The sequence below is a fragment of the Chrysochloris asiatica genome, unplaced genomic scaffold (genome assembly GCF_000296735.1).
Source record: "Chrysochloris asiatica unplaced genomic scaffold, ChrAsi1.0 scaffold00004, whole genome shotgun sequence".
NCBI classification, from domain to species: domain Eukaryota; kingdom Metazoa; phylum Chordata; class Mammalia; order Afrosoricida; family Chrysochloridae; genus Chrysochloris; species Chrysochloris asiatica.
The window spans coordinates 5686791-5712197 of NW_006408522.1; the positions used below are offsets into that span (position 1 = coordinate 5686791).

At 38.5% G+C, this 25407-nt stretch overlaps 1 protein-coding gene across 1 annotated transcript in view; it reads left to right on the plus strand.

Annotated features, from left to right (window-relative positions):
- HERC1 (HECT and RLD domain containing E3 ubiquitin protein ligase family member 1) overlaps positions 1–25407 on the plus strand; it is a 257233-nt gene that overhangs the window by 197394 nt on the left and 34432 nt on the right. Inside the window, 14 exon segments of the mRNA XM_006831850.1 lie at positions 78–252; positions 3166–3436; positions 3576–3789; positions 4569–4774; positions 5683–5810; positions 9249–9376; positions 10292–10492; positions 12309–12439; positions 13361–13560; positions 13933–14038; positions 20972–21118; positions 21472–21573; positions 23153–23326; positions 24693–24986. Of these exon segments, the coding sequence (XP_006831913.1) occupies positions 78–252; positions 3166–3436; positions 3576–3789; positions 4569–4774; positions 5683–5810; positions 9249–9376; positions 10292–10492; positions 12309–12439; positions 13361–13560; positions 13933–14038; positions 20972–21118; positions 21472–21573; positions 23153–23326; positions 24693–24986 (2477 nt within the window).

A 25407-nucleotide genomic window follows, 5' to 3' on the forward strand; every position in this document is an offset into this window, starting at 1 on the left:
GGGGTAACTTGTCAATAGTCTGGAATTTATTTTTCCATTACCTTGCTGAGAACTAAGCAAAATCATATGTTCTGCAGGTTGCCACGGCTCTGTAGAAAAGAGCTCCTCTGGGAGAATTACTTTAGGTGAACAAGCAGCTGCTCTAGCAAACCCTCACGACCGGGTGGTGGCTTTAAGGAGAGTGACTGCTGCTGCTCAAGTGCTTCTGGCCAGAACCATGGTCATGAGAGCACTGTCCCTACTCTCAGTCAGGTGAGCATTACCAAGTGAGGCGAAGTCAGCTCTAGTGTATTCATACACAGAACAATATAAGAATCTGGTATTGTTTAGGGGGGCAAGACAGAAGTTTTAGAAATTTTGGATATATACTATTTCATGAATGGAGGTTAACATACTTTTCATTGTCATCCATATATCATTCCAATAATACTTGGCTCCTTTTAGATAGAATAAACTGCTTATGTTTTATTTATGATATGAAAAGGAAAACTAAGGCTGTTGATTCATTTAAACATAAAAGGTCAGATTAGTTTTTCTGCAGTATTAACCAGCTATTGAGATGTAAACTCTGTCACAGGGACCCTTGCCATGTTCACACTGTGGCCTTTTACATAAAACTCGTAAAGGAGCCAAGAATATCTAAAACTTATCCATATTTCAGAAATGGTTAAACAGTGATGTTTAACAGCAAATCATCAAAAGAAGAAGAACCCTGAAAAGAAAAATCAGGATAAAATTTAGTTACCATTGGCTCAGGACTTGATGAATAAGTCAAATAATTCAGAAACTGGCCCATACATATATAGTTATTTGATTTCTGGCAGCAGTTTATAGTGCAAAGCAATGGGGACAGGATAGTCTTTTCAGTAACTGTAGCTGGGCCAGATGGTTATCCATATCTGAGAGCGAGGAAAAAAAGGAATCTTGGTCTCAACATTGCATTATACAAGGGAGTTTCAAAAGTTCGTGGAAAATGGAATGAAAAAGTAATTTCCCACTAACTTTTTGGAAACCGCTCGTATAAAACAAATAATTCCAAGTTAGGTTTCAGAGCTAAATGTGGAAAACAATAAATTAGAGCCTCTAGTATGTAGTATGGAAGAATATTTTTGACCTTGAAATAAGCTAAGACTTCTTATGTCACAAAAGGAAACTACCATATAGAAAAAGATTCATAGATTAGACTACATGAAATACCTTTTGTTCAGCAAACGTCACCATTAGAAAAGTGATACACACAAAAAAAGGTAAGTCGCAGAGGGGAAGAAGATATTAGCAATGCATACAACAGAATATGTTAAAAATTCAGAGAAATCAATAAGAAAAAGATGATTCAAAAGAAAAATGGGTAAAATGCATTAAGAAGTGTTTCATAAAAGTGGATTCTCAAATAGCCAATAAACATGAAATGATGCTCAGATTTACTAGTCTTCAGAGAAATGAAAATCAAAACCACAATGAGAAACTACTATACATTCACCAGATGGCTAAAGTGATAATGACTTCAGAAATCAAGCACATGGGAAGTAGAAGAACTGGAACATTGCTGGTGAGAGACTAAATTGGCACAGCTACTTTGGAAACCTGTTTGATAGTACCAGTTAAAGCTGAACATCAATATACTGTGACCCAACAGTCCATCCTGGACATGTGAGAGGGCTTCAAAAAGTTCCTGGAAAAATTTCAGTACCAATAGAGTCCATTTTTCCACAAACTTTTTGAAGTCCCTTGTATTTTCAATAGAAATGCTTGCATATGTACATCATGACATACAAGAATCCTAATGGCAGTACTGTTCATAATGACCCCAAACTGGAAACCACCTGATTGTCATCTGTCAAATGAATAAATTAATTGTGGTAGGCTTCATTTATACTTAAGTGAAAATGAATAAACTACTAGTATAATGTAAAAGAAGCTCTGTATAATAAGTACTAGACTGCCAACCCCAAGGTCAGCAGTTCAAACACATTTGCTGCCTCCACAGGAGGATTTCTGCTTCCAGGAAGATTTACAGCCTCGGAAACCCTATACAGAGTCACTATGAATTGGAATCAACTTGATGATAGTAACTTTTTAGAGTTTCATAATGCAACAGAGAGGCATTGGTGGTTCCATGATAGACTTGCCTTCCATTGCAGGAGAGCTTGTTTCAGTTTCCAGCTAGTACTCCTGATGTGTAGCTGCTACGCCTCTGTTAATGGTATAGGAACGAGTATCAGCAGAGCTTCTAGACTACGACAGATTAGGGAAAAAGGCCTGGCAGTCTCCTTCTGAAAAACAGCCCATGAATGAAAACCCTGTGAATTACAGTAGTCCCAACTGCAAGCGATCATGGGGATGGCACAGGATCAGGCAGCTTTTCATTCTGTTGTGCAGTGTCACCGTGTATCAGAAAACAACTTAGTGGCAGATAACGACAACAGTGTAATGCAAAACCATGGATGAATCTTACAAACATACTAATTAATGAAAGAACTGGGAAACAAATGAGCACATACATATTTTGTTTTTCCATTTATATATGAGGGGGTGTCACAAAGTTCATAGAAAAATGGAGTTAAGAGATAATGGAATTTTTCCATGAACTTTTAGAAGCTGTCTTACAAAGTTAAAAATCAAACAAAACTAATTTATGGCTAACCATCAAGTTAGTTGACATCCTGGTGTGGCGCTGTGGGTTAATGCGCTGAACTGCAAGGTTGGTTTGAACCTCAAGGGTGGCCGATCAAGCTCACCAGCCACTCCTCAGAAACTCCTTACAGGATTGTTATGAGTCAGAACTGACTGGACGACATTTAACAACAGTAAAACGGGATAGTGGTTACTTTGGGAGCATAGTGACTAAAAGGGGGACCCAAGGTAGGCTTCTGGGGAGAGCTGGTAATATTCTGTTTTTTGAGCCTGGGGATGATTGTACAGGTTTTTTCAGTTTGCAAAAATGCATGACTGATGAAAATTTGATTCAGTTATGCTTTAAGTACAGATTACTATTATTAAGATGGAAATAGAGATTTAGGTAACAAGTTTCCAGCTTGCCTTATAGTTTTGGAATTTCTTATAGGACATATATGACTAGTGAGAGTGTGGCTTGCCTTTTATCCTAATGTTTGTTTTAGAATTCTGTTTTCTTTCTCCATCTAAATTGTTGTCATTACCTGGCAGTGGTTCCAGTTGCAGCCTGGCTGCTGGTCTTGAATCTCTGGGGCTAACAGACATCCGAACACTGGTTCGATTAATGTGCCTGGCTGCTGCAGGGAGAGCTGGCCTCTCCACCAGTCCCTCTACCTTGGCAGGCACCTCAGAACGCTCACGAGGTGGGCACAGCAAGGCAAACAAACCTATTTCTTGCCTGGCCTATCTGAGCACAGCAGTGGGATGTCTGGCATCCAATACTCCTAGTGCTGCAAAACTGCTGGTGCAATTGTGCACTCAGGTAAGCTTGTTTGGGTGCTTTCTCTGTGTGACTGCTTATGTCTTGACTGATTCTGCTAGACCCTTTTGAAGTGAAATAATCTTGTTCCAAAATTATATGTCAAAATTAAACTGTTTGTTCCAATTGCTTGCTTCTTCAGAACTTGATTTCTGCTGCAACAGGTGTAAATCTAACCACGGTTGATGATCCAATTCAACGAAAATTTCTACCCAGCTTTCTCCGGGGAATTGCCGAAGAGAATAAGCTTGTAACCTCTCCAAACTTTGTCGTAACTCAGGCCCTTGTGGCATTACTAGCTGACAAAGGGGCCAAACTAAGACCTAACTATGATAAGTCAGAAGTTGAAAAGAAAGGTACGTTTCATATCACTTAAATATATAGCTTTCTAATCAACTTGATTCACGTGTTTTTAAATTGTGTTCTTGCATTGTTCTCTGTAGTGAATTGTATCACATGTTTAAATCTTAAAAGTTTAAGTTTCAATCATAAAAGAAGTGTATGAATAAATTTTCATTGTGCATGGAAACAAAACTAGAAAATGTACTAAATTAGTCTTATTGTAGATGATAGTTTGAGTTATAGATAATAATTCTGATGATGTTCCTTAACAAAGTTTAGATAAAATGTTATTTTTCTCATTGTCTTAAAGTGATAGCACTTTGAAGGGACTACTTAATTACTGTTGCCTACCCGTCTCTTCATCAGGACCTTTTGGCTTAGAAAGATGGGCTTTTGAATCCTTCAGCCCAGTTCTTTCTGTCACTTTTGAACAGCAAAAGCCACTTTTATTCTTAAGGGCAGGCAACTCCTGTATTGACCTTAAATGGATTTCTGCTGCATTCCCAGTTTACTGTGGGAAGTTCCCAGTTTGCTTTAAGGAAAGCAAAGATGATGGATGTACATTTGTAATGAGTCAGATATATTATAGAATTTGATGAATGCTTTGTACCTTGGATGTATAACTTAGCGAATGTTTGCATGTAGAAGTGCTAATTCTTAAAAGATATGGGTTAACCCATTTTTGTTTGCTCACTACTGCCAACTCTCACGTTTGCATCATTTCATTGTTTTGTTTAAGCAGGTTTAATTGCCCAATTGTATGCCCATCCTTCCTATGATCCTTCTGCTGTAGGCCCTCTGGAGCTGGCTAATGCCCTGGCAGCCTGCTGCCTCTCCTCTAGGCTGTCCTCACAGCATAGGCAATGGGCTGCTCAACAGCTTGTGCGCACTTTGGCTGCACATGATCGCGACAACCAAAGCACTCCACAAACACTCGCTGATATGGGAGGAGATCTCAGAAAATGCTCCTTTATCAAGTTGGAGGCTCATCAGAACAGAGTATGTATTTGGACCCAGATGTGTGTTAATCCCCTTATGTGAGATCTGTCTGTCTCATTCCCTGACTAAATTACTAAGATTTATAATCTTTCACTATATGCTGGGTTAGTCTAATAGTATACAAATGGAAAAATGAAATGGAAGATAAGAAAACCAAAGGAGTAACCTCACAAAAGATGAAGGCTTTATATGTAAGAATAAAAGGACTCATAGTCATCATTTTAATCTGGGCCCCTAAACTTCAGTTTTAGGAGCCCTGGTGGCGTAGTTTACTACGTGTTGGTCTGCTAACTTAATCCGCCAGCTGCTCTGAAGGAGCAAGAGGCTTTCTACTCCTGTAAAGATTTACAGCCTTGGAAGCATTTTACAGACTCACTCACTATGAGTTGGACTCAATTCTGCAGCACACAACCACCAACAACCAAACTGTAGTTTAGGAATCAAAGACTAGCTTCTGTTACTTAAACGTATTAAAATCATTTCTTAATCTGTTGTTGTTGTTAAAGTGTTGTTGAGTCAGTGCCAACTCTTAGTGACCCTGTATAGAGTTTCTGAGAAGTGGCTGGTGGGTTTGAACCACCTACTTTGCAGTTAGTTGTCTGGTGCTTATCCTATAGCATGATACCAAGACATACATAGAACAAATAAATGTGTTAATGTCTTTTAACATATTTGTTTTAAACTAAGATTCTAACATGTCTCAGATAAAAAGCTCAAATAAATATATGTTATGTAAGCCATTTAGATAAGAATGAGCCATGCATATTACATCATAATATGGATACTTTTATAGTTTCATAGTAGACTTTTTTTTCTCCTCAACTTGATAGCATTTTGGGGTCTGATTTAATCATTTGAATCAAAACTCGTTTATATATTGCTGGGCATACTGTTTTCAACTTTTCTAGGTAATGACATGTGTTTGGTGTAATAAAAAAGGGCTCTTGGCCACCAGTGGCAACGATGGCACCATCCGGGTGTGGAATGTCACCAAGAAGCAATATTCACTGCAACAGACCTGTGTGTTCAACAGATTGTGAGTGCTAACATTAGCTCTCCTGTGTAGTATTTAAAATCAGAGAGAATCCTAAATATGCCTCATCTTGGTTGTGTTAATGTAATCGAATTGTCACTAAATTTAGAATTGTCACTAATCTCTTTTAGAATATACTTATTGTGTGCATTATTCAGAATTAAATCAAAGTTTACTATCAAATAAATGTTCAGCTCTGTAACAAAACTATTTAGGAATTAGACCAATTACATTGCTTTCTGTCGTAATGTAATATCCTTATAGTTTTATAGGAGCTATAAGTAATGCTTTTCTGAGGACATCTAGAGATTATGCAAACAGGAATCGATATGTTCAAATAATAACCATGTGTAATTCATATAAAATCAGAATGCCTTTGCTGATATGGTATGTATTGCATTAAATGATGAACAGTCTAAACATCACTTTTTGCATTATGACAAACATTAGTGAATGTGTGATTGCCAAATATTATTAGCCAAGCTTTTGAAGTATAAGACTGCTATTATGTACTCTAGTCTATATGAAACTTATTTTAATGTTTAGATTTAGTTTCCTTTTGGATAATAGAAAGTAGAATTCTATGCATATCATTTTTTTAAATGTTTTATTGTGAATTATGTGATAGTACATGGGCGGACATTAGCTTAACATTATCCTATCGTACACTGCTTCCCTGCTGTGGCTACAATCCCCTCCATGCATCATCAACCAACCAGACGGTATACCCTGCAAGCCTGCCCCTCAAGTCGTCAGCACACAGCCCTTCTCCCTCTCTGGGTCCAAAGTCCCCAGCTGCTCCATCTCTCCACGTCATCTCATCATCTCTGCCTCCATCTCTGGCATCACTGCTTCTCTGGGCAGGGGGTTTCACTCTCCGCTCCTCTCCCTTGATGGTCCCAGGGACCTCTGCTACTAGACTGCAAAGTCAATCACTCCCCTCCCCTTGCCACAAAATGTCTACCTTTACATTTCCAACCCTCACAATCAGTTCTGATAAGTTATTCACTGTTGTATCACAGGAGACCTATCTGCATCTCCTTTTGTCAGCCCCACCTAGGCAGATTAGATACTACTCAGTGGAGAGTCTACCTTGTTCCACACCCTCTGGATGTAGGCTCCCTCTTGAAAGCTTGTAAGCCAGTCACTTCTTGCCTCTGTAGTCCCCCCATTCTGGATAACCAATATCCAAGTTGCCCATCCCTGTCCACTCTGTGTATGGAGGGGTGGAAATGATCCTCGCTGAGAAGATTGTTCCGTCTTTTGAGCTACTGCATCCATAGGTCAAGTTCATCAAATTGTATCAGATTACTCTTTTGTCCTCTTCTTTCTTCTTCTGGTTGAGCTCTGATCATCTAGTCATTGAAGCCAGGTCAAGTGGGTATTATCTGCAAGTGTGGGTGTTCTTGTGCATATGCCCTCTCTTCTTATCAGCTGGATGCTTCACTCTCCACTCTAGTCCTCTGTGGCTGTGTCACTGACTCTGGGCCCAAGAGTCCCCAGGGCTTGGCACAATGCTGGCCAACCAGGTCTCCAGCTGGGTTCACAGGAGTCTATTGAACATTGTAGGCCGCAGCTCGCAGCTTCACTGCTGTTTTTCCCTCACTTCCCCTTATTGGTGATGAATAAAAGCGTGTATTCTCATTGAGTCTTAATCTTAGAAGGAGGTTTGCCCTGAGGGGACCCAACCACTTGCCTTGCTGTCTCCTGGGTGAGCAACTTGCTTGTTCTTGTAGTAATTAGTTGGTCTGCCTATATAGTTTTGTATTTTTCCTGTCGGTCTTTCTTTCAAGAAGTATCTTCTGTTCTTCTAGCAGTTCCAGGCTGGTCTGCATATCCTCTCAAGTGGAAATTTCCCACCTCAGAAGATTCTGGATGCTGTTAAGGATTCCACCTATGGTCTTATGTAATGCAGAGGCTCCACAGGAAGCCTCCTTCAGTGGGCACATTATAGCCCCATTTTAGGTATTTCAATCAGTTATAGGCAGAAGATAGGACTTACAAGCTTTCTATAGTGATATTTCTGGCTATTCCTTTCTCTCCCCTTTCAGTGTCTATTTTATAGTGGTGTGCCAGGGAAACCAGGATTCAAAAGATAGCCAAGCATCTTAACATTATTCCCCACTTTTCCCCATTCCAACCGTGTCTCAATCCCTGTATCACAGAGCCCGGTTGTTCCAAAGTTGTGCATACATCATTATTTACCTCTGTCCCACTTTAGCTTCGCATTCATCCTATCGTATTTCATTTCATTGCAATGATTACAATCCCCTCCATGCATCATCAAATAACCAAAGGATATACCACACAGGCCCGCCCTTCTGGCTGTCAGCAAACAACTCCTCTCCTTCCCTGAGTCTTGTTTCCCTAGCCACTCCAACTGCCCAAGTCATCATCTCTGTCTCCACGCCTGGCTGCACTGCCTCTCTGGGTAGGGTCACACTCTCCTCTCCTCTCACTTGATGGTCCCAGGGACCTCTGCTCCTGGACTGCAAAATCAATCACTCCCCTCCTTTTGCCCCCAAAACAAAAAACAAAACAAAACAAAAACTTCCTCTACCTTCACAGTCAGTCCTGATGGCAGTCATTCACTATTGTACCACAAGAGTCCTATCCCCATTTCCTTTCACCAGCCCAGTCCCAACAGATTGGAAGTTATTCAATGGAAGTTTTGCCTACCCCTGCCCCCTTTAAGGTATTCTAATCAGTTATAGGCTGAAGACAGAAAGACAGGCTTACATGTTTTCTGTTGTGATGTTTCTGGCTATTCCTACCCCACCCAAGTGGTAGACAAGGTAGGCAAGGGAAACGGAGATTCAAAAGACAGCCAAGCATCCTACTGTAATTCCCCTCTCTTATCCTTTCAAACCATGCCTCAATCCCTGCATCCTGAAGCCTTGTTATTCCAAGCTTATGCATATATATCACCTACCTCTGGCCCACTTAGCCATGTGAACCTGCCTAACAGTTCTCCCATCTACCTTGTTCTTCTTTTCCTCTCTCCCTTCTTGTGTATTGCCAGCCCTCTCCCCGAACCCCCAAGCTTTCCTGTGTCTATGCCCTATCCTGTGCTTTTATCTTCCCCTCCCTCCCTCCCTTCCTCTCATCCCATACATCCCGGTGATCAGCAATTATATATATAGTTGTTGTTGTTTTTCCTTCCCCTCTTTTGGATGTGTTCTTTTTCTTAGTCTTTTACAATAATGGTCTTATGCAGTATTTCTCCTTTTGTGACTGACTAATTTCACTCAGCATAATGTTCATCCATGTTATGCTGTGGCTTGCAGCTTCCTTGTTATTCTTCAAGGTAGCATAGTATTCCATTGTGTGTATGTACCACAGTTTGTTTATCCATTCTTTAATTGATGGGCATTTTGGCTGTTGCCATCTTTTTGCTATTGTAAATAGTGCTGCTGTCTATGCATATCTTTTATATTCTAGGGAAGGGGGTCCTGAGGAAAGCCTGGGGTCACCCAGTGATCCGAGTTTTTCACCTGTTTCCTGGAGTATCAGTGGCAAATATCTAGCTGGGGCTTTGGAAAAGATGGTGAATATCTGGCAAGTTAATGGTAAGCGTCAAGTAAATAACTTGCAGTCTGTAAAACGTACTTTTAAAACTGCTGTTACTCTTTCTCTTAGCCATCTGAGTATGAACAGTGGCTTCTCTTTACCTTTAAACTCTCCAGCTGTTGACAACTATCCAAGCATACTGTGGTTTAGGTTAGAAGGGAAGTGAAGTGCTTATTTCCTTTCCAGATATTTAACTAACCTGACAGCTATAAGCTGAGAATTATTTTCTTGTACTATTAAGTGTTCAGATTAGAGTTTGAGGAGCAGTGGTCACTGAATTTTAAACTATTTAGTCTTTTTAATTGCTTTACACTTCTATTAATTTTGCTCGTTTCACAATTATAAACGTATGACAATTTTTATTATACCTCTCTGGAAAGCAAGACATTTTTGTTGTTATCTTGGGCTTAATAGTACTTTTATTCAATTTTACACTTGAATAGCTAGCCATTACTGTAGGTGCATTTCTTTTGTTAATTTGGTTTCAATGATTTAAATGTTTATTTAGCATTTGTATACAAGTGTTTTCCTTGTGTACATTGTTGTCCTATTAATCGTTACAGAAAAGCCTATTAATTTGGTAGTTATATTTAACATATAAATGAAGGATCCTGCGTTCTCAATTTTATCAGTAGTCTGTTGTGAAATTGAGAACGGCTTTGAAAGTCTCTGGAATTAAATAATATTTATTATTGTTCTTGGGAGTCCTGGTGTGGCACTATAGGATAAGCACTATACCATAATGTTGGTTTGAACTCCCAACATCAGTGGTTCAAATTCACCAGCTGCTCTTTGGAGACCCTCTACAGTGTTGCTATGAGTTGGAACTGACAGCATTTAACAACAACATAATTGTTCTTATTATTGCTTTTAAGAATTAAGCAACAATTATTTAACATTTTCCCTCTTTTTAGGAGGAAAAGGATTAGTAGACATTCAGCCACACTGGGTATCTGCCCTCGCTTGGCCAGAAGAGGGTTCAGCTGCAGCCTGGTCAGGAGAGTCTCCAGAATTATTGTTGGTGGGACGAATGGATGGTTCTCTAGGACTTATTGAAGTTGTCGATGTGTCCACCATGCACCGTCGAGAATTAGAGCATTGCTATCGAAAAGATGGTAAGTGACTAGACTTGTGTATCTCTGAGAAAATCTTCCTTCCCACTACCCTAATCAGATACTTAGCTTTTTGACACTTGATTTTAAAAATGCTGAGTGAATATTACTTTTGGTTTTATTTTCCAGATTGTCCAGTGGTGTTTCATTTTAATTAGTTACTAAATTGAAAGGTATTTCTCTCCCAGTGCCCCTACCACCTATCATTATCAAAATGAGATTTAATAGTGTTATAACATACTGGTCATTCATCCTTTGTGTAAGTAATTTAACATTTATAGCAGGCCCCAAGCCTCTCCCCCCTTCACTGTTAGGAATGTCAAAGAGAAGGACCATAATAATTATTGGTAGAGATGAAATTACTAGCCAATGAGTGAAATTGGGGACATGGTAGAGAGAAGGGGCAATTTCTAGTCTGGCAAGAAGTTGTAAGAAGTCTCTTTACTTTCATTTTTTTCACTGTTCCCTTTTAATAGATAGTTTTTAAAATTGTTTTGTGCATAGGGTTATTTCAAAGGTCAGCAGTTCAAACCTACCAGCTGCTTCTCAGAAACCCTATGCAGGGTCACTATGAGTCAGAACCAACTTGATGGTACTTAACAACAGTCTCTACTTACTCTTAATGGAATAGAACAGGTTTTTAAAAAAATCTTGGCTGTTTGATAGGTGATACCTTCATATGGTTCAAAAATAAAAATATATACAGAGAAAAGTCTTTATCCACTCATTTCCCACTCCACTTTACCTTCAGAAATTTCATGGAAAAAATCCACTATCTTTAAATTTCATTTTTCCACAACCTTTTTGAAGCCCTCTTATACTGTGTTTTATTTCTTTGCCGCTTTCTAGTGTTGTATATACGTAAGCAAATAGGAATATGGATTTTTAGAGTAGAACATTTTTGATAGAATATGGAAACACACTGAGTAGGAAATACTAAACGAGCAGAAGAGAGAGGTGATTTTCTTTCTATAACTTATTGCATTTTTCAGTTTCTTGGTAGATTCATATCCAAAAAAAAGTAACTTGGCATAATAACTTAAAATCAGTGAGATAATTAAATTTTGACTCTCTTTTTCAGTAGCCGCCTAAAAAAGAATGAAAGATTTAAAAAAAGATAGTTATTGGCATTTACAAATAACACTTTTAAAGTAAGTTAACATGAGTTTTTGGTGGTTTCCCAAAAATTAAACTTGTAATTGCCATCCTCCGTGCCCTCTTCCCCTCATGCCCCATATGTGTCAGACTAGAACTGGGCTCCATAGAGTGTTCCGTGGCCGACTTTTCAGAAGTAAACAGCTAAACCTTTCTTGTGAACAGCACTTCTACTCCTAGTACTGATAGCAGGAATGCAGTGTTCATTGCAACATTAGTCATAATAGCCAAAAGGTGGAAATAACGTAGTTGTCCATCAGCATATGAATGGGTTACCAAAATGTGGTATACAGTAAAATATTACTCAGCCATAAAAAGAAATGAAGTTCTGATACATACTACATCACGGTTTAGCCTTGAAAGCATGCAGAGTGAAATAAGTCAGTCACAAAAGGACTGTGATCCCACTTATATGAAAGAGCTGCTTCTGCTGTTGCTGCTATTGTATGCCGTTGAGTTGGTGCCGACTCATAGCCACCCTGTATAGTGTTGCTGAGGAGAAAGACATAGCAAGCAGTCTACTTCTGTAAGTATTCGCAGCCTTAAAGAGACGTTTGATAAATTATTTTCATTGGTTGAAGTAGCATGTATTTATTTCAAAGTCTCTGTCTTTTAAGTTCTATAGTGACAAATTGTCGCTTTTCTTTCTTCTTTTTAATAATAGTATCCGTAACTTGCATTGCGTGGTTCAGTGAAGACAGACCATTTGCAGTGGGCTATTTTGATGGAAAGTTGTTACTGGGAACAAAGGAGCCGCTTGAGAAAGGAGGCATTGTTTTAATTGATGCACATAAGGTAAAGCAACTTTGCCAAATGATTGTTTTTCATTCTTTTCACCATTTTGCTGCTAACAAGTAAAAAAACTTGTATTATTTAATATTCAAACTCACAGCCATCTAGTCTTTTCTGATTCATAATGACCCTAGATAGGGCTTCTGGGAGTCCTAATATAGAGCTGCAGGTTAATGTGCTGGACTGCAAAGTTGGCTTGAGCCACACACAAAAGGTCATTGGTTCAGGCTCACCATTCACTCCTATATAACCCTATACAGGATCACTATGGCTTGGAACTGACTCAACGACACTTAACAACAATAAAAAATGGGGGTTTTGAGACTATAAATCTTAATGGGAGCAAATAGCCTCATCTTTCTCCCACTGAGCAGCTGGTGGGTTTAGTTTGCTCACCTTGTGTTAGCAACCCAATGCCTTACCCATAGCCCTGCAAGCATAATACTAGGTTCGTTTAAAAAAACTGCCTTAAACAGAGGTTGCCAGTTCAGATACTTGCAGGGACATCTGGAAAAGTAACAGAAAATCATGAAGCTAGATGTTGAAGGTGTATAGGAGAGTTTAAAAAATAAAACAGAAAAGCATATTGATGACTATATAAACACAAAACATGTCCTAGAGTCTCATAAGTATTTTCTCTTCTACCATGAGGGGTACTTTTGTTTGTTTTTAAAGTGTTTTCTTTTTTATATTATAATTTGTTCAGTCCCCTAACATTTACTCAGCTTTGACTATATTAAAAGGTGAAGTGCTTTACTGGTCCAGAGAATGATAAGTTAGTAGCTGTGATTTGCAGAAAGTGTTGATTTCAAAGTATTTGAGTAATGGAAGTGTAGGTCACAAATGATTAAATTTAATTTATTTGTTTGTTAAAGGCACTGTGAAAGAAGCATTGTTCTGATATGAATTATTTGTTCTCCTAAGGATACGCTTGTTAGTATGAAGTGGGACCCAACAGGTCATATTCTTATGACTTGCGCCAAAGAAGAAAATGTGAAACTCTGGGGACCTATTTCAGGATGCTGGCGCTGTCTACATTCACTCTGCCATCCATCTGTTGTAAATGGCATTGCTTGGTGCAGCCTCCCAGGGAAGGGATCCAAGTTGCAGTTACTGATCGCTACGTATGTTGTAAATTTGTGTTTGTGTCAATTTTTATATTCATATAGATTGATACTTGCATTAAGTGTGACTTCTCAGTAGTCTTAAATAATTAATTGCCATTGACTCTTATAATGTGTTATACCATAAGACTACCTCAAAGAAAAAAAGAGCAACTTTCTGCTGTGAAACTTGGTATGTAACCTTGTCTAGATGAGACATTATTAGCATAGTGGTCCCAGTTATATTTTTTATAAAAGAATAAATAAAACTTTAAAATAATTTTGTAGTACCAGCAGGTCTTAAGTGTTTGCATTTGAAATGATTTTTGTTTTCCTTAGTATATTGCCATATTTTTTGTTTTGTAGGATTAATTTTTTCTTTATTTTTTGAAGTGGCTGTCAGAGTGGCTTAGTATGTGTTTGGTGCATTCCACAAGATATCACACAAACCAGTGTGACTAGATCAGAAGGATGGTGGGACCAGGAATCACATTGCCAGGTAAATGTTCTGGGTTTTTGAAAGACATGAAACCATATATAATATATGCCATCAAAGTAATTCGTCAGTCAGAGACACCATAATTATGTGTTAATGTGAGATATTCAATAAATATGGATTGATGATTATTATGATAATAAAGGATATAATCAACACTTTAAGAGACCTGCAAGTCCTAAATTCAGTCTTGGTTACAGCTAAATAGGAGCACCGTGGGAGCATTGCTTGTCCAAAATATCTTTTACTGATACCAGAAATTCAACCTATAACAAATGGTTCATTATCTTACAAAGAGGTTTTTAGATGTTCACAGGGCCATCTAGGAAAGTAAATGCATGAAGCCAGGAGTTGGAAGGTATAGGTACGGTAACAAAGAAACGAAGAATGCATGCTTCATATCAAGAATGTGTATGCCACATAGTTGATTGTCACCCTCCAGGTATATATCAGATTGTCTGATATTTTTTGTAAAAGCTAGAATTCCAGTGTTTTAAAAATCTCCCAATATTAAACATTGGCAACTAACTTAAAATTCTGTGTAATACTGAGTGGTCAATCATATCACATCTCTGAGCTACCAGTTTGCATCCTACATTGGTCTCCTTTTTGTCCAGATATAGATACCCTTGGAAGAAACACACTTTAAGTCATCTTTAAGTAAATGAATATATCTAGTATGCTTTGTCATAACTAGACAGAAGAGAGAGATTAAGAGCAGGGAGAAAGGGAGGAGGGAGAGTAGATAGCTCACTGATGATAGGAATGTATCGCTGAAGTAGTGGGGGGAATCTCTCAGATGAATCTGGTTTGCTCCTTACTAGTGACTGGAGTAGTCCTCTGTACTAGAACTTAGCTACTCTGCTTCAAAATCCTGAAGGTCAAACTTGTAGATTAAACACCAAAAGCAAACAGAAAGAGTAACTCATTTGTATAGAGTCAGCATATGCACTTGACATCTATGTATATACTAGTCTGTTACTTTGTCATGCTCTCATATTGCGGTTTGCCTGTTGTTGTGATGCTGAAAGCTTTACCTCCAATATTTCAAATAACAGCTCACCCATCGTGGAAAGGTGTCAGTGGAGCTGCCAGATGAAGATAGACTAAGAACAAATAAAACAAGCCGATGAAAACCTTATGAGTAGCAATGGGACATTGCTTGTTTGGGTGCCAGATGATGAGTTACTCAGGTAGGAAGGCACTCAAAGTTGTGGAAGAATTTCCTCAAAGTAGAGTCAACCCTAGTGATTTGGACAAAGTAAAGATTTGGGGCCTTCATTTGCTGTTGTGGCATTACTGAAAATGATAAACAGCTGCAAACTTCTGTTAATTGAAATATAAAATGTACAAAATATTGAATCATCAATAAGGAAATGGAACACATTAAGATTTATATCTTAAGTATTAGTAAGCTGAAATGGACTGGTATTGGCCATTTTGAATTGAACATTCATGTGGTCTGCTATGCCAGGAATGACAAATTGGAAAGGAAGGGCATCACATTCATCATCAAAAGGAACATTTCAAGATCTATTTTGAACAAGATCTATCACTGACAGTACACCACTGTCAGTGATGAGGTAATATCCATATCTACAAGGAAGACTATTTGTAGTCTTATATATAATATCTGACTATTATTCATATTTATGCACCAACCATTAATGCCAAAGATGAAGAAATTCAAGACTTTTTACCAACTTCTGCAGTCTGAAATTGATCAAAACATGGGATCAAGAATCATTGAACAAATTACTGTTTATTAGAATACAAAAGTTGTGGAAAAAGAATTGGTCATTGGAAAATATGGCTTTGATGATAGAAATGATGCTGGAGATCATATGTTAGAATTTTTTATGACCAACGACTTACTCATTTCAGACATCTTTTTCAGCAATATAAATGGTGGCTATCCATTTGGACTGCACCAGATGGAATGCACAGGAATCAAAAGACTCTATCTGTTGGAAAGAAATGATGGAGAAGTTCAATATCAGTAATTAACAAGACTCAGGGCCAACTATGATTACATCATCAGTTGCTCATATGCAAATTCAAGTTGAAACAGAAGAAAATTAGAACAAGTCCCGAGAGCCAAATACTGAGCATCTCCCACCTAAATTTAGAGATCTTCTTAAGAATAGATTTGACACATTTGAACAATAATGACCAAGCACCAGAGGAATTTAGGATGACATCAAAAATAGTTGTCCATGAAGGGCTTTTTAAAAGATCTTTCAAAAGATAGAAAAGACCAAAATGAATGTTAGAAGAAACTCTGAAACTTGCTCCTGTATATAGAGTAGTTAAAGCGAGTGGGAGAAACGATGAAGTAAAAGAGCTGAACAGGAGATTTCAAAGGAGAGCTCGAGAAGACAAAATAAAGTATTGAAAAGTGCAGACCTGGAGTTAAGAACCAAAACGGAAGAACACATTCAGCATTTCTCAAGCTGAAAGAATTAAGATAAAAATCAAGCCTTGGGTTGCAATATTGAAGGATTCTATGGTAAAATAAGAATGACTCAGGAAGCATTAAGAGAAGATGGAAGGAATACATAGAATCACTGTACCAAAAAGAATTGATCAGCATTCAGCCATTTTATTAGATGGTACATGATCAAGCACCAATGATATTGAAGGAAGTAAGTAATCCAAAATGCACTCTAAATATTTGCAGAAAGCAAGGCTCCAGGTAGTGTCAAAATACTAACTGAGATGTTTCAATAAATGGATGCAATACTGGAAGCTGTCATTCATCTATGCCAAGAAATTTGGAAGATAGCTACCTGGCTAACCAACTGTAAGAGATCTCTATTTGAACCCATTCCAAAGAAAAGTGATCAAGCAGAATGTGGACATTAGCTGTTAATACCATCAATATCCCATGCAAATAAAACTTTTGCTGAAAATAATTTTTAAAAAGTTGCAGCAGTATATCAACAGGGAACTGCCAGAAATTCAAGCCAGGTTCAGAAGAGGACAGGCATTGAATGAGGGTTATCAGTGCTGAAAGCAGAGAATTCCAGAAAGATGTCTGTTTGTGTTTTATTGACTATGCAAAAGCATTCAACTATGTGGATCCTGACAAATTTTGGATAACATTGCAAAGAATAGGAATTCCAGAACACTTAATTGTGCTCATGGGAAACCTGTACATAGGCCAAGAGACAGTCATTTGAACAGAGCAAGGGGATACTTTGTAGTTTCAAATCAAGAAAGGTATGCGTGTTGTATCTCCTAACCATACTTATTCAGTCTGTCTGTTGAGCAAATAATCTGAGAAGCTGAACTAGATGAATGTGGCATCAGAATTGGAGGAAGAATAAGAATACCCACACTTGCAGATAATACCCACTTAGCCTGGCTTCAGTGACTAGATGATCAGAGCTCAACCAGAAGTAAAAAGAAGAGGAAAAAAAAAAAAGTATTCTCATACAATTTGATGAACTTGACCTACACCTATGGAAGCAGTAGCTCAAAAGAGGGAACAAGTCCTTACAGCAAGAATCATTCCCACCTCCTCCACACACAGAGTAGACAGGGATGGGCAAATTGGACATTGGCTACCCAAAATGGGGGGTGGGAGGCTACAAAGGCAAGAAGTGACTGGCTTATAAGATTTCAAGAGGGAACCGAGATCCAGAGGCCCTGGAGGAGGGTAGAATCTCCAGTGAGTAGTATTCAATCTGACTAGGCGGAGCTGATGCAATGAAATGCAGACAGTTCTCTTGTGATACAATAGTGAATAATTGTTACCAGGATTGTTTGTGAGGGTCGGAAATGTAAAGGTAGATGTTTTATAGCAAGGAGGGGAGTGACTAACTTTTCAGTCTAGGACCATCAAGGGAGAAGAGCAGAGAGCAGGACCCTACCCAGAGAAGTAGTGATGCCTGAAATGGAGGCAGAGATGATGACGTGGAGAGATGGAGCAGCTGGAGACTTTAAATCCAGAGAGGGAGAGCAACTGTGTGCTGAAGACCTGAGGGGTATGGGGGAAGGATTGCATGGAGGGGACTGTAACCATGGCAATGAGACAGATACACGGTAGAATGAATGTAAAACTAATGTTCTCCCTTGTGAACTATCACATAATTCACAATAAAACATTAAAAAAAAAAGAATTGGAGGAAGACTCATTAACAACCTGAATGATATGCAGATGCATGCTGACAGGAATAAGAACTTGAAGCACTTTCTGATGAATATTATTAGTATGGATTATTGTTAAGTACTAGTCCTGGTGTGGGGCTGTGGGTTAATGTGATAAGGCTGCAAAGCCCTTTGACCTGCAAGGTCAGAGGTTCAAGCTCACCACCAGCTGCTCCTCAGAAACCCTATACAGGGTCTCTATGGGTCAGAATCGCCTCTAAGGCACTTAACAACAACAAATGAGACCCTGTATAGGGTTTCCAAGGAGCAGCTGGTAGGTTTGAACCACTGACCTTGTGATTAGCAGTTCAGTGCTTATCCTACAGTGCCACACCAGGACTCCTCAATACGGATTACACGTCAACATAAAGGAAACAAAAATCCTCACAACTGGACCAGTAATAGGCATCATGATAAACAAAGACAAGATAGAAGTTACCAAGGATTTCATTTTACTTGGATCCACAATCAACAACCATGGAGACATCAGTCAGAAAATCTGATGATGTTGCATTGGACTTACTACTATTGCAAAAGATCTCTTTAAAGTGTTAAAGAGAAAGATGTCACTTAAACTAGGTGTGCCTGACCCAAGCCAATTGCTTCATATGCATATGAAAACTGAGCAGTGAATGATGACTAGTTGATGCATTTGAATTATAATGATGCTGAAAAATACTGAATATATCATGGACTACAAGAAGAAAATACAGCTTGAAGGCTCCTTAGAAGTGAGAAAAAGGCTTTGTCTCTTGTTTGGTAAAGTGGTGGGTCAGAGAAAAAGAAGACGACCCTCAGTGAGATGGATTTACACAGTGGTTGCAAAGGCAGAAATGCAATGGACTCAAATGCAACAGTGCTTTTGAGGATGGCTCAGTATTGGGCCATGTTTTCTTCTGTTGTACATAGGATCCCTAATTCAAAACTAAAACATTGATTAAAAAGTGAAAGTCAAATTTTGCCGGCTTCTGAGGGTAATTGGAACTTAGAAAATGTATCATTTCTGCCAATTTAAAAAATAGGAAACCATGCAACAGTGAAGAATAATGATGAATCTGCAAAACACCTCATAACATGTATGAACCTGAAGAACATTATGCTGAGTGAAATTAGTCAATCACAAAAGGACAAATATTGTATGAGACCACTATTGTAAAAGCCCAAGAAAAGATTTCATGCTAAAAAAATATATTTTTTTGATGGGTACCAGGGGTGAGAGGGAAGGGAGGGTAATTCACTGGCTAGAGGGTTGTTGTTGTTCAGTGCCATCAAGTTGATTACAACTCAGCAACCCAGTGTAGGTTTCCAAGGAGCTGCTGGTGGGTGTGAAATGCCAACCTTGTGGTTCTCAGTCCAGTGCTGTCCTACAGCGCCACAACAGGCTAGAGCATAGACGCATGTTAGCTCAGGTGATGGGGAGGGCAACATATAAGAAGAGGGAGGTTGGCAGAAATATGGTGAAGGTAGGTGAAGACACAGGGAGGTATGCAAATGCTTAAAGGGATAGAGGCAAATAGTGTTGTATAGACAACCCTGGAACAACAGTGTTATGCAGGTAAATACATGGACAGATACACAGACTGGGAGGAAAAGAGTGGGAGTATACCCACAAAAATGTAAGAGTTTGAAAGAGGATATTTGCATATGGGTATTTGCCTCTGTTACAAACACACATAATGAATGTGATGGAGCACAACGTACAAAGTGATAAAAACTTCTTAGATATTATCAAACATCTTTAAGGCAATGAGTTGGTTGGCCTGGCGGCTCAAGATCATAGTCTCAAGAGACACCACAGTCAACTGGCATAATATAGTCCACAAAGACAATGTTCTGTATCCTACTTTGGTGAGTATCATCTGGGATCTTAAAAGCTCATGATCTCTAAGGTGCAACTGTTGGTACCTCTCCATGTGTGGAAGAAAGAATAGTGATGAGAATTGAAAATGCTTGGACTCTAGTTCCAATGGACTAATGGAACATGTGAACATCAGTCTCTAATGCTCTGAGACCAGAAGAACTAACTGATGCTCTGAAAGGGATCACATTAGAAGGTCTTGGATAGAGTGGCAGAAAATGTCGAAGAAAACTCAAATCAGTTTTAAAAGATTGGGCTTTCTGATCAGAAGGAAACTGAAGGAAGTTGAGACTATGGCCCTTAATCACCCTTTAGGTTTGGAAAGTAACTTTTCCTTTTGTCCCAATTTTCAGCCAAGCAGTTGTTGTTGTTATGTGCTGTGGAGTCGGTTCCGATTCATAGTGACCCTGTGCAGGGTTTTCGAGGCTGTAAATCTTTACGGGAGCAGAATGCTTCATTGTTCTCCTGCTAGTTTTGAACTGCTGACCTTGTGTTTCACAGCCCAATTTGTAACCACGGTGCTACCAGAGCTCTTAGCTAGGTATAAAGGCGGGACAACAACATTAGTAAAATATGCTCACCGTGGAATGGTCAATCATTCAAGATTAAAAGGGCAACATTTGCCTAAGGACAAAGTTGAGAAGAGGTGGGAAGGTGAGTGGTGGAATGGAAAGAGGAAGTCAGGTAATTGTTGTATGGAGGGGATTGCAAACATTGAAGTGAAACAAAGTGTATGATTTGTTGAATGTAAAACTGATGTTAAATTTATTCAGTCTGGCTAACCTGTATGAGAGAGGGATCTTTTCTCCCACAGTTTAATCATCAATGAAATACAAAGCTTGAAGGAATGAATTATACATTTTGAACCTATTTTTTAAATTTTGCTTTAGTTTCAATATAAGTTTACAAATGAAAATCAATTTCAGGATGGATATAGAAAATCAACAGGAGCCAAGTGTGTTTATCAGCTGAGAGGGCACATCACCCCTGTCCGAACTGTTGCCTTTAGCTCTGACGGTTTGGCCTTGGTGTCTGGTGGACTCGGTGGGCTCATGAACATTTGGTCTTTAAGGGTAAGAGCATAGATTTTATTTAATTTTTAAGGAATTTCTTTTTTACGTCAACTTCAATATAATAAAAAGTTCAACCAATCTTAGAAATATTTTATATAATGATAGTAATAATATCTTGAATACTAAAGAAGCTCCTTTCAGGATCCTCTACCCATTTTAAGTTTTCTTATTGATGGTAAATATTTTAATATCATCTCAGCCCTTGGAAATTGAGTAATAGACATGTAATTGGTTACTACTCAGTTTAGCTGAAGTGTTTTTAGAGTGTGTATTTTGTTTTTGAAGTGTAAATTTAAAATGTAATTGATGACTAAGGTTAAGTAATGAGTACTGATAAATACATCTCATTTTAGGATGGCTCTGTCTTACAAACTGTTGTGATAGGCTCTGGAGCTATTCAGACCACAGTATGGATTCCAGAAGTTGGAGTAGCTGCTTGCTCAAATAGATCAAAGGTAATATTACAGTTGTACCATATCCTAGCTGTAAGCCTTTAATGAACTTTAGAAATCATAGTCTGCACCACACTTTATAGAAGAGAAAATTGATATCCAGAGGGGTCATTATTTGCCCAAAATACAGATCTCATTATTTATAATCTAGTACTTTTTCTGTTACACCCAAGACTTTTATGAAATGGCAAATTATTAAGTGATTCTATCTGGTGTGGCACTGTTGTATAAATACTGAACTGTGAACAGCAAGGTTGGCAGTTCAAACCCACCAGCTGCTCCTTGGAAACCTTATATAGGGTGGCTATGAGTTGGAACCAACTCAACAACACAATAACAACAACATCTCCATTGGAAGTTAAAAAGTGGTTGTTAGCTTTTTGCCATGAGCTTTGAGAGAACACTAAGCTGTCTTAAAAGATTGTTTTCATGAAAAGGACAATCCACTAACTCAAGTGTAAAAAATAGTATTTGACTTTTGAATTTAATATTCTGATTAAAAACAAAAAACAGGCCCCTACTATGAAGTAATTATGTGTTTTGGCATTATTCCCTGAAGTATTGTTTTTTGTACCTTTAAAGATTAAAGCCAATGTGCTGTCTTTAGTCACATTTTATGTAGTTAAATGATATTAAAATAGAGCTATAAGCCTGCATGAGTAGTCCCTACTGGAAATAAAAACTCACATCAGCTCTTAGCCTGTGTTGCATAAATCATAGAGCCAGAGATAAGGATGCTTGTTTCATTTGAGACGTGTCCCCCCAGGAGACAGAATACTTCTTCCTCCAGTATCCTTGTGGTCATCTCAGCTTTGAATTGTACTGATTTCTTGTTCTACCAAACCAGTAAAAGACCCAAACCCACTGCCATCTAGTCAGTTCTACTCAGAGTGACCCTAAGGAACAAAGTAGAACTGCTCCATTGGGTTTCTGAGACTGTAAATTTTCACAAGAGCAAGATAACTCATTAGTCTCCTACAGAGCCCAGTGGGTTGCAACTGTAGACTTTGCAGTTTGGAGTTCAGCACTTGATGTGCTGCGCCACCAGGACTCATTTGTTGTCTTACGAAATAGTATATAATTGGCATCGTCTCTTTAAAAAGAATAAGCTAATAATTGAGCTGGAAAAAGTCAATAATTGAGCTGACTATAAAACTGATGATCTCTGTCATCCTTCACTCAATTCACAATAAAGAAGAGGAATAAGCTAGCCCCAGGTAGTTCACAGATTTTATTGTTATTTCTTATTCTTTTATTTTTTATTTAGACAAAATTTAGGATGTTTTAAAAGTCCTGGTGTGGTGCTGTAGGATAAGCACTGGACTGCAAGGTCAGTGGTTCAAACTCAACAGCCACTCCTTGGAAAAACCTATACATGGTCACAATGAGTTGGAACTGACTTGACTACAGTAAGCAGCAACAACAAAATAACAAACCTTAAAAATATACCACAGAATATCAAAAAAGCAAAATTGTTTCATGCAATAACTGGAGGAAATTTCTTGGATGTGAGTGGCAATAAGAATGACATATCTTTTTTTTTTAACAAGTATATTATGTGGCATGATTTATTTTCAACCAGGACGTTTTGGTGGTGAACTGTACGGCAGAATGGGCTACTGCCAATCATGTCTTAGCAACCTGTAGGACAGCACTGAAACAACAGGGTGTTCTGGGATTAAACATGGCTCCCTGCATGAGAGCATTTCTGGAGCGACTACCCATGATGCTTCAGGAGCAGTATGCTTATGAAAAGGTAACTCATTACACTCGCACTTAGAGGTCCACAGATGCCTGGTGCTTTGGGATTTGAATTTATCCCTTAAAAGCAAAAGGTTTGAGGAAAAATAGTGGAGGTATTTAGGAAGAATCAAATAAAGTCATACCTCAAATAGTTGCTCCATAATTCTAAGCCTATTCTTAACTTTATTTCATTGAGAACAAACTAAGAAATAAACCCCAACATGTGTTTATATCATTCTTTTTCAGATTATTTATTCACTCCAAAACTTACTATATTTATACATCAAAGTATCATCTACTTTTTCTGGCCCATGTATCTATTTGTGTGTGTGTGTGGCTTTGCCTTTCCTAAATTGAGAGTTGGGGTGGATCTGTGTAGCAGAGCAAATATCCTCTCTACTCTCCAGTTAACCCTCCTGGAGAGTTAGAGCAAGAGCTGGGGTGAACTGGTAGTCATCACTGATTTTTACTATCACATTGATTCTTAATCATGGAGATTCTATGTGATACAGAGAAGAACTGCTCCATAGGGTTTTCTTGACTGTAATCTTTATGGAAGCAGATTACCAGCACTTTTTTTGTGGCACCACCCAGTGGATATAAACTACTAATCTTAAAATTAGCACCTAATCTGGATGAGGAATTCTGAAATTTGGACCTCAGCTGAGTACCTCTTGCCCAGGTTGTAAGCCTATCTTCCAGCCCTCAATAGTTGCAGTATACTGTCTTTAAGCAGACCTCTTTGTTTTTTGTTGATTAAATTCCACCCCCTCCCAAGCTACATTAATATGAGGGGACTTCAAAAAGTTTGTGGAGAAAATCAATTATCTTTTAATTCCATTAATGGCTTTTTTGGGGGGGCCCAGATTTTCTTTTCTAAATCACTCAATCTCAGAGTTGTTATTCTACCACTAGGGAGTACCATGGAAGAAGAATTTCCTTTAGTAAAGGAGGAATTCAAGAATGTGGTTTAGTTGCTGTTTGTCTGCTGTCCTTTTTCTTTAATGGGAACAACTGTAAAGAAAATATACTAATTGCAGTGTGATATCTTGGATTGGAGCCTAGAAAGAAAGGTGGCATTAGTGGGAAACTCTGAGTAAAATCTGTGGTTTAGTTAATATTACTGTACCTATGTTCATTTCTTAGTTTCCAGAAATGTGCCATGGTTATATAAAATGTCAACATTATAGGAAGCTGGGTAAAATGTGTACAAGAATTCTTTGTGCTATCTCCAGAACTCTGTAAATGGAAAATATTTCAAAATAAAGTCTGGTGTTTTGTTTTAAGGAAACATAAAAACTACTTTCAGAATGCAGTAGGCTTAATTTAGAACATTTGGCACAGGCTCTTTATCGTTATGTTCTTGCATTTTCTTTTAGCCTCACGTGGTTTGTGGTGACCAGCTGGTTCATAGTCCCTATATGCAGTGTCTGGCTTCCCTTGCTGTGGGGCTTCATCTGGATCAGCTTCTGTGTAACCCTCCAGTGCCACCACATCATCAGAACTGCCTCCCTGACCCTGCTTCCTGGAATCCAAATGAGTGGGCCTGGTTAGAATGTTTCTCAACCACCATAAAGGCTGCTGAAGCCCTGACCAATGGTACACATTTTCCAGACTCTTTTACCGTTCCTGATCTAGAGCCTGTTCCAGAGGATGAACTTGTATTCCTGATGGTAAGTGTAAAAAGGACTACAATTGTTTGTATTGAAATGGGCACTTAGCATATAGCAGATCCCCAATAAATATTTGCTAACTGCAATAGTTAGAAGCATACTTTGGTCAAACTAAAAAATAATTTTACTTTCTGATAATCACTTTCAATCTGATAGTAGATAGGCCTGTGAGAACCTTGGAGCTTTTATAAAGCTTTGTGGTTTTCAGTGGCATTATACCATATTTTTCCACTTTCTTTTGTCCATAGGTGCCGTGTTAGTGCTTTGTTGTTGTTGTTGTTGTCAGGTGCTATCGAGTCGGAACCAACTCATAGCTACCCCATGCACAGCAAAACGAAACAATGTCCGATCTAGGGCCAACCTCACTACCACTGTCACACTTGAGTCCATCAATGATGCCACCTGGCCAATCCATCTCATT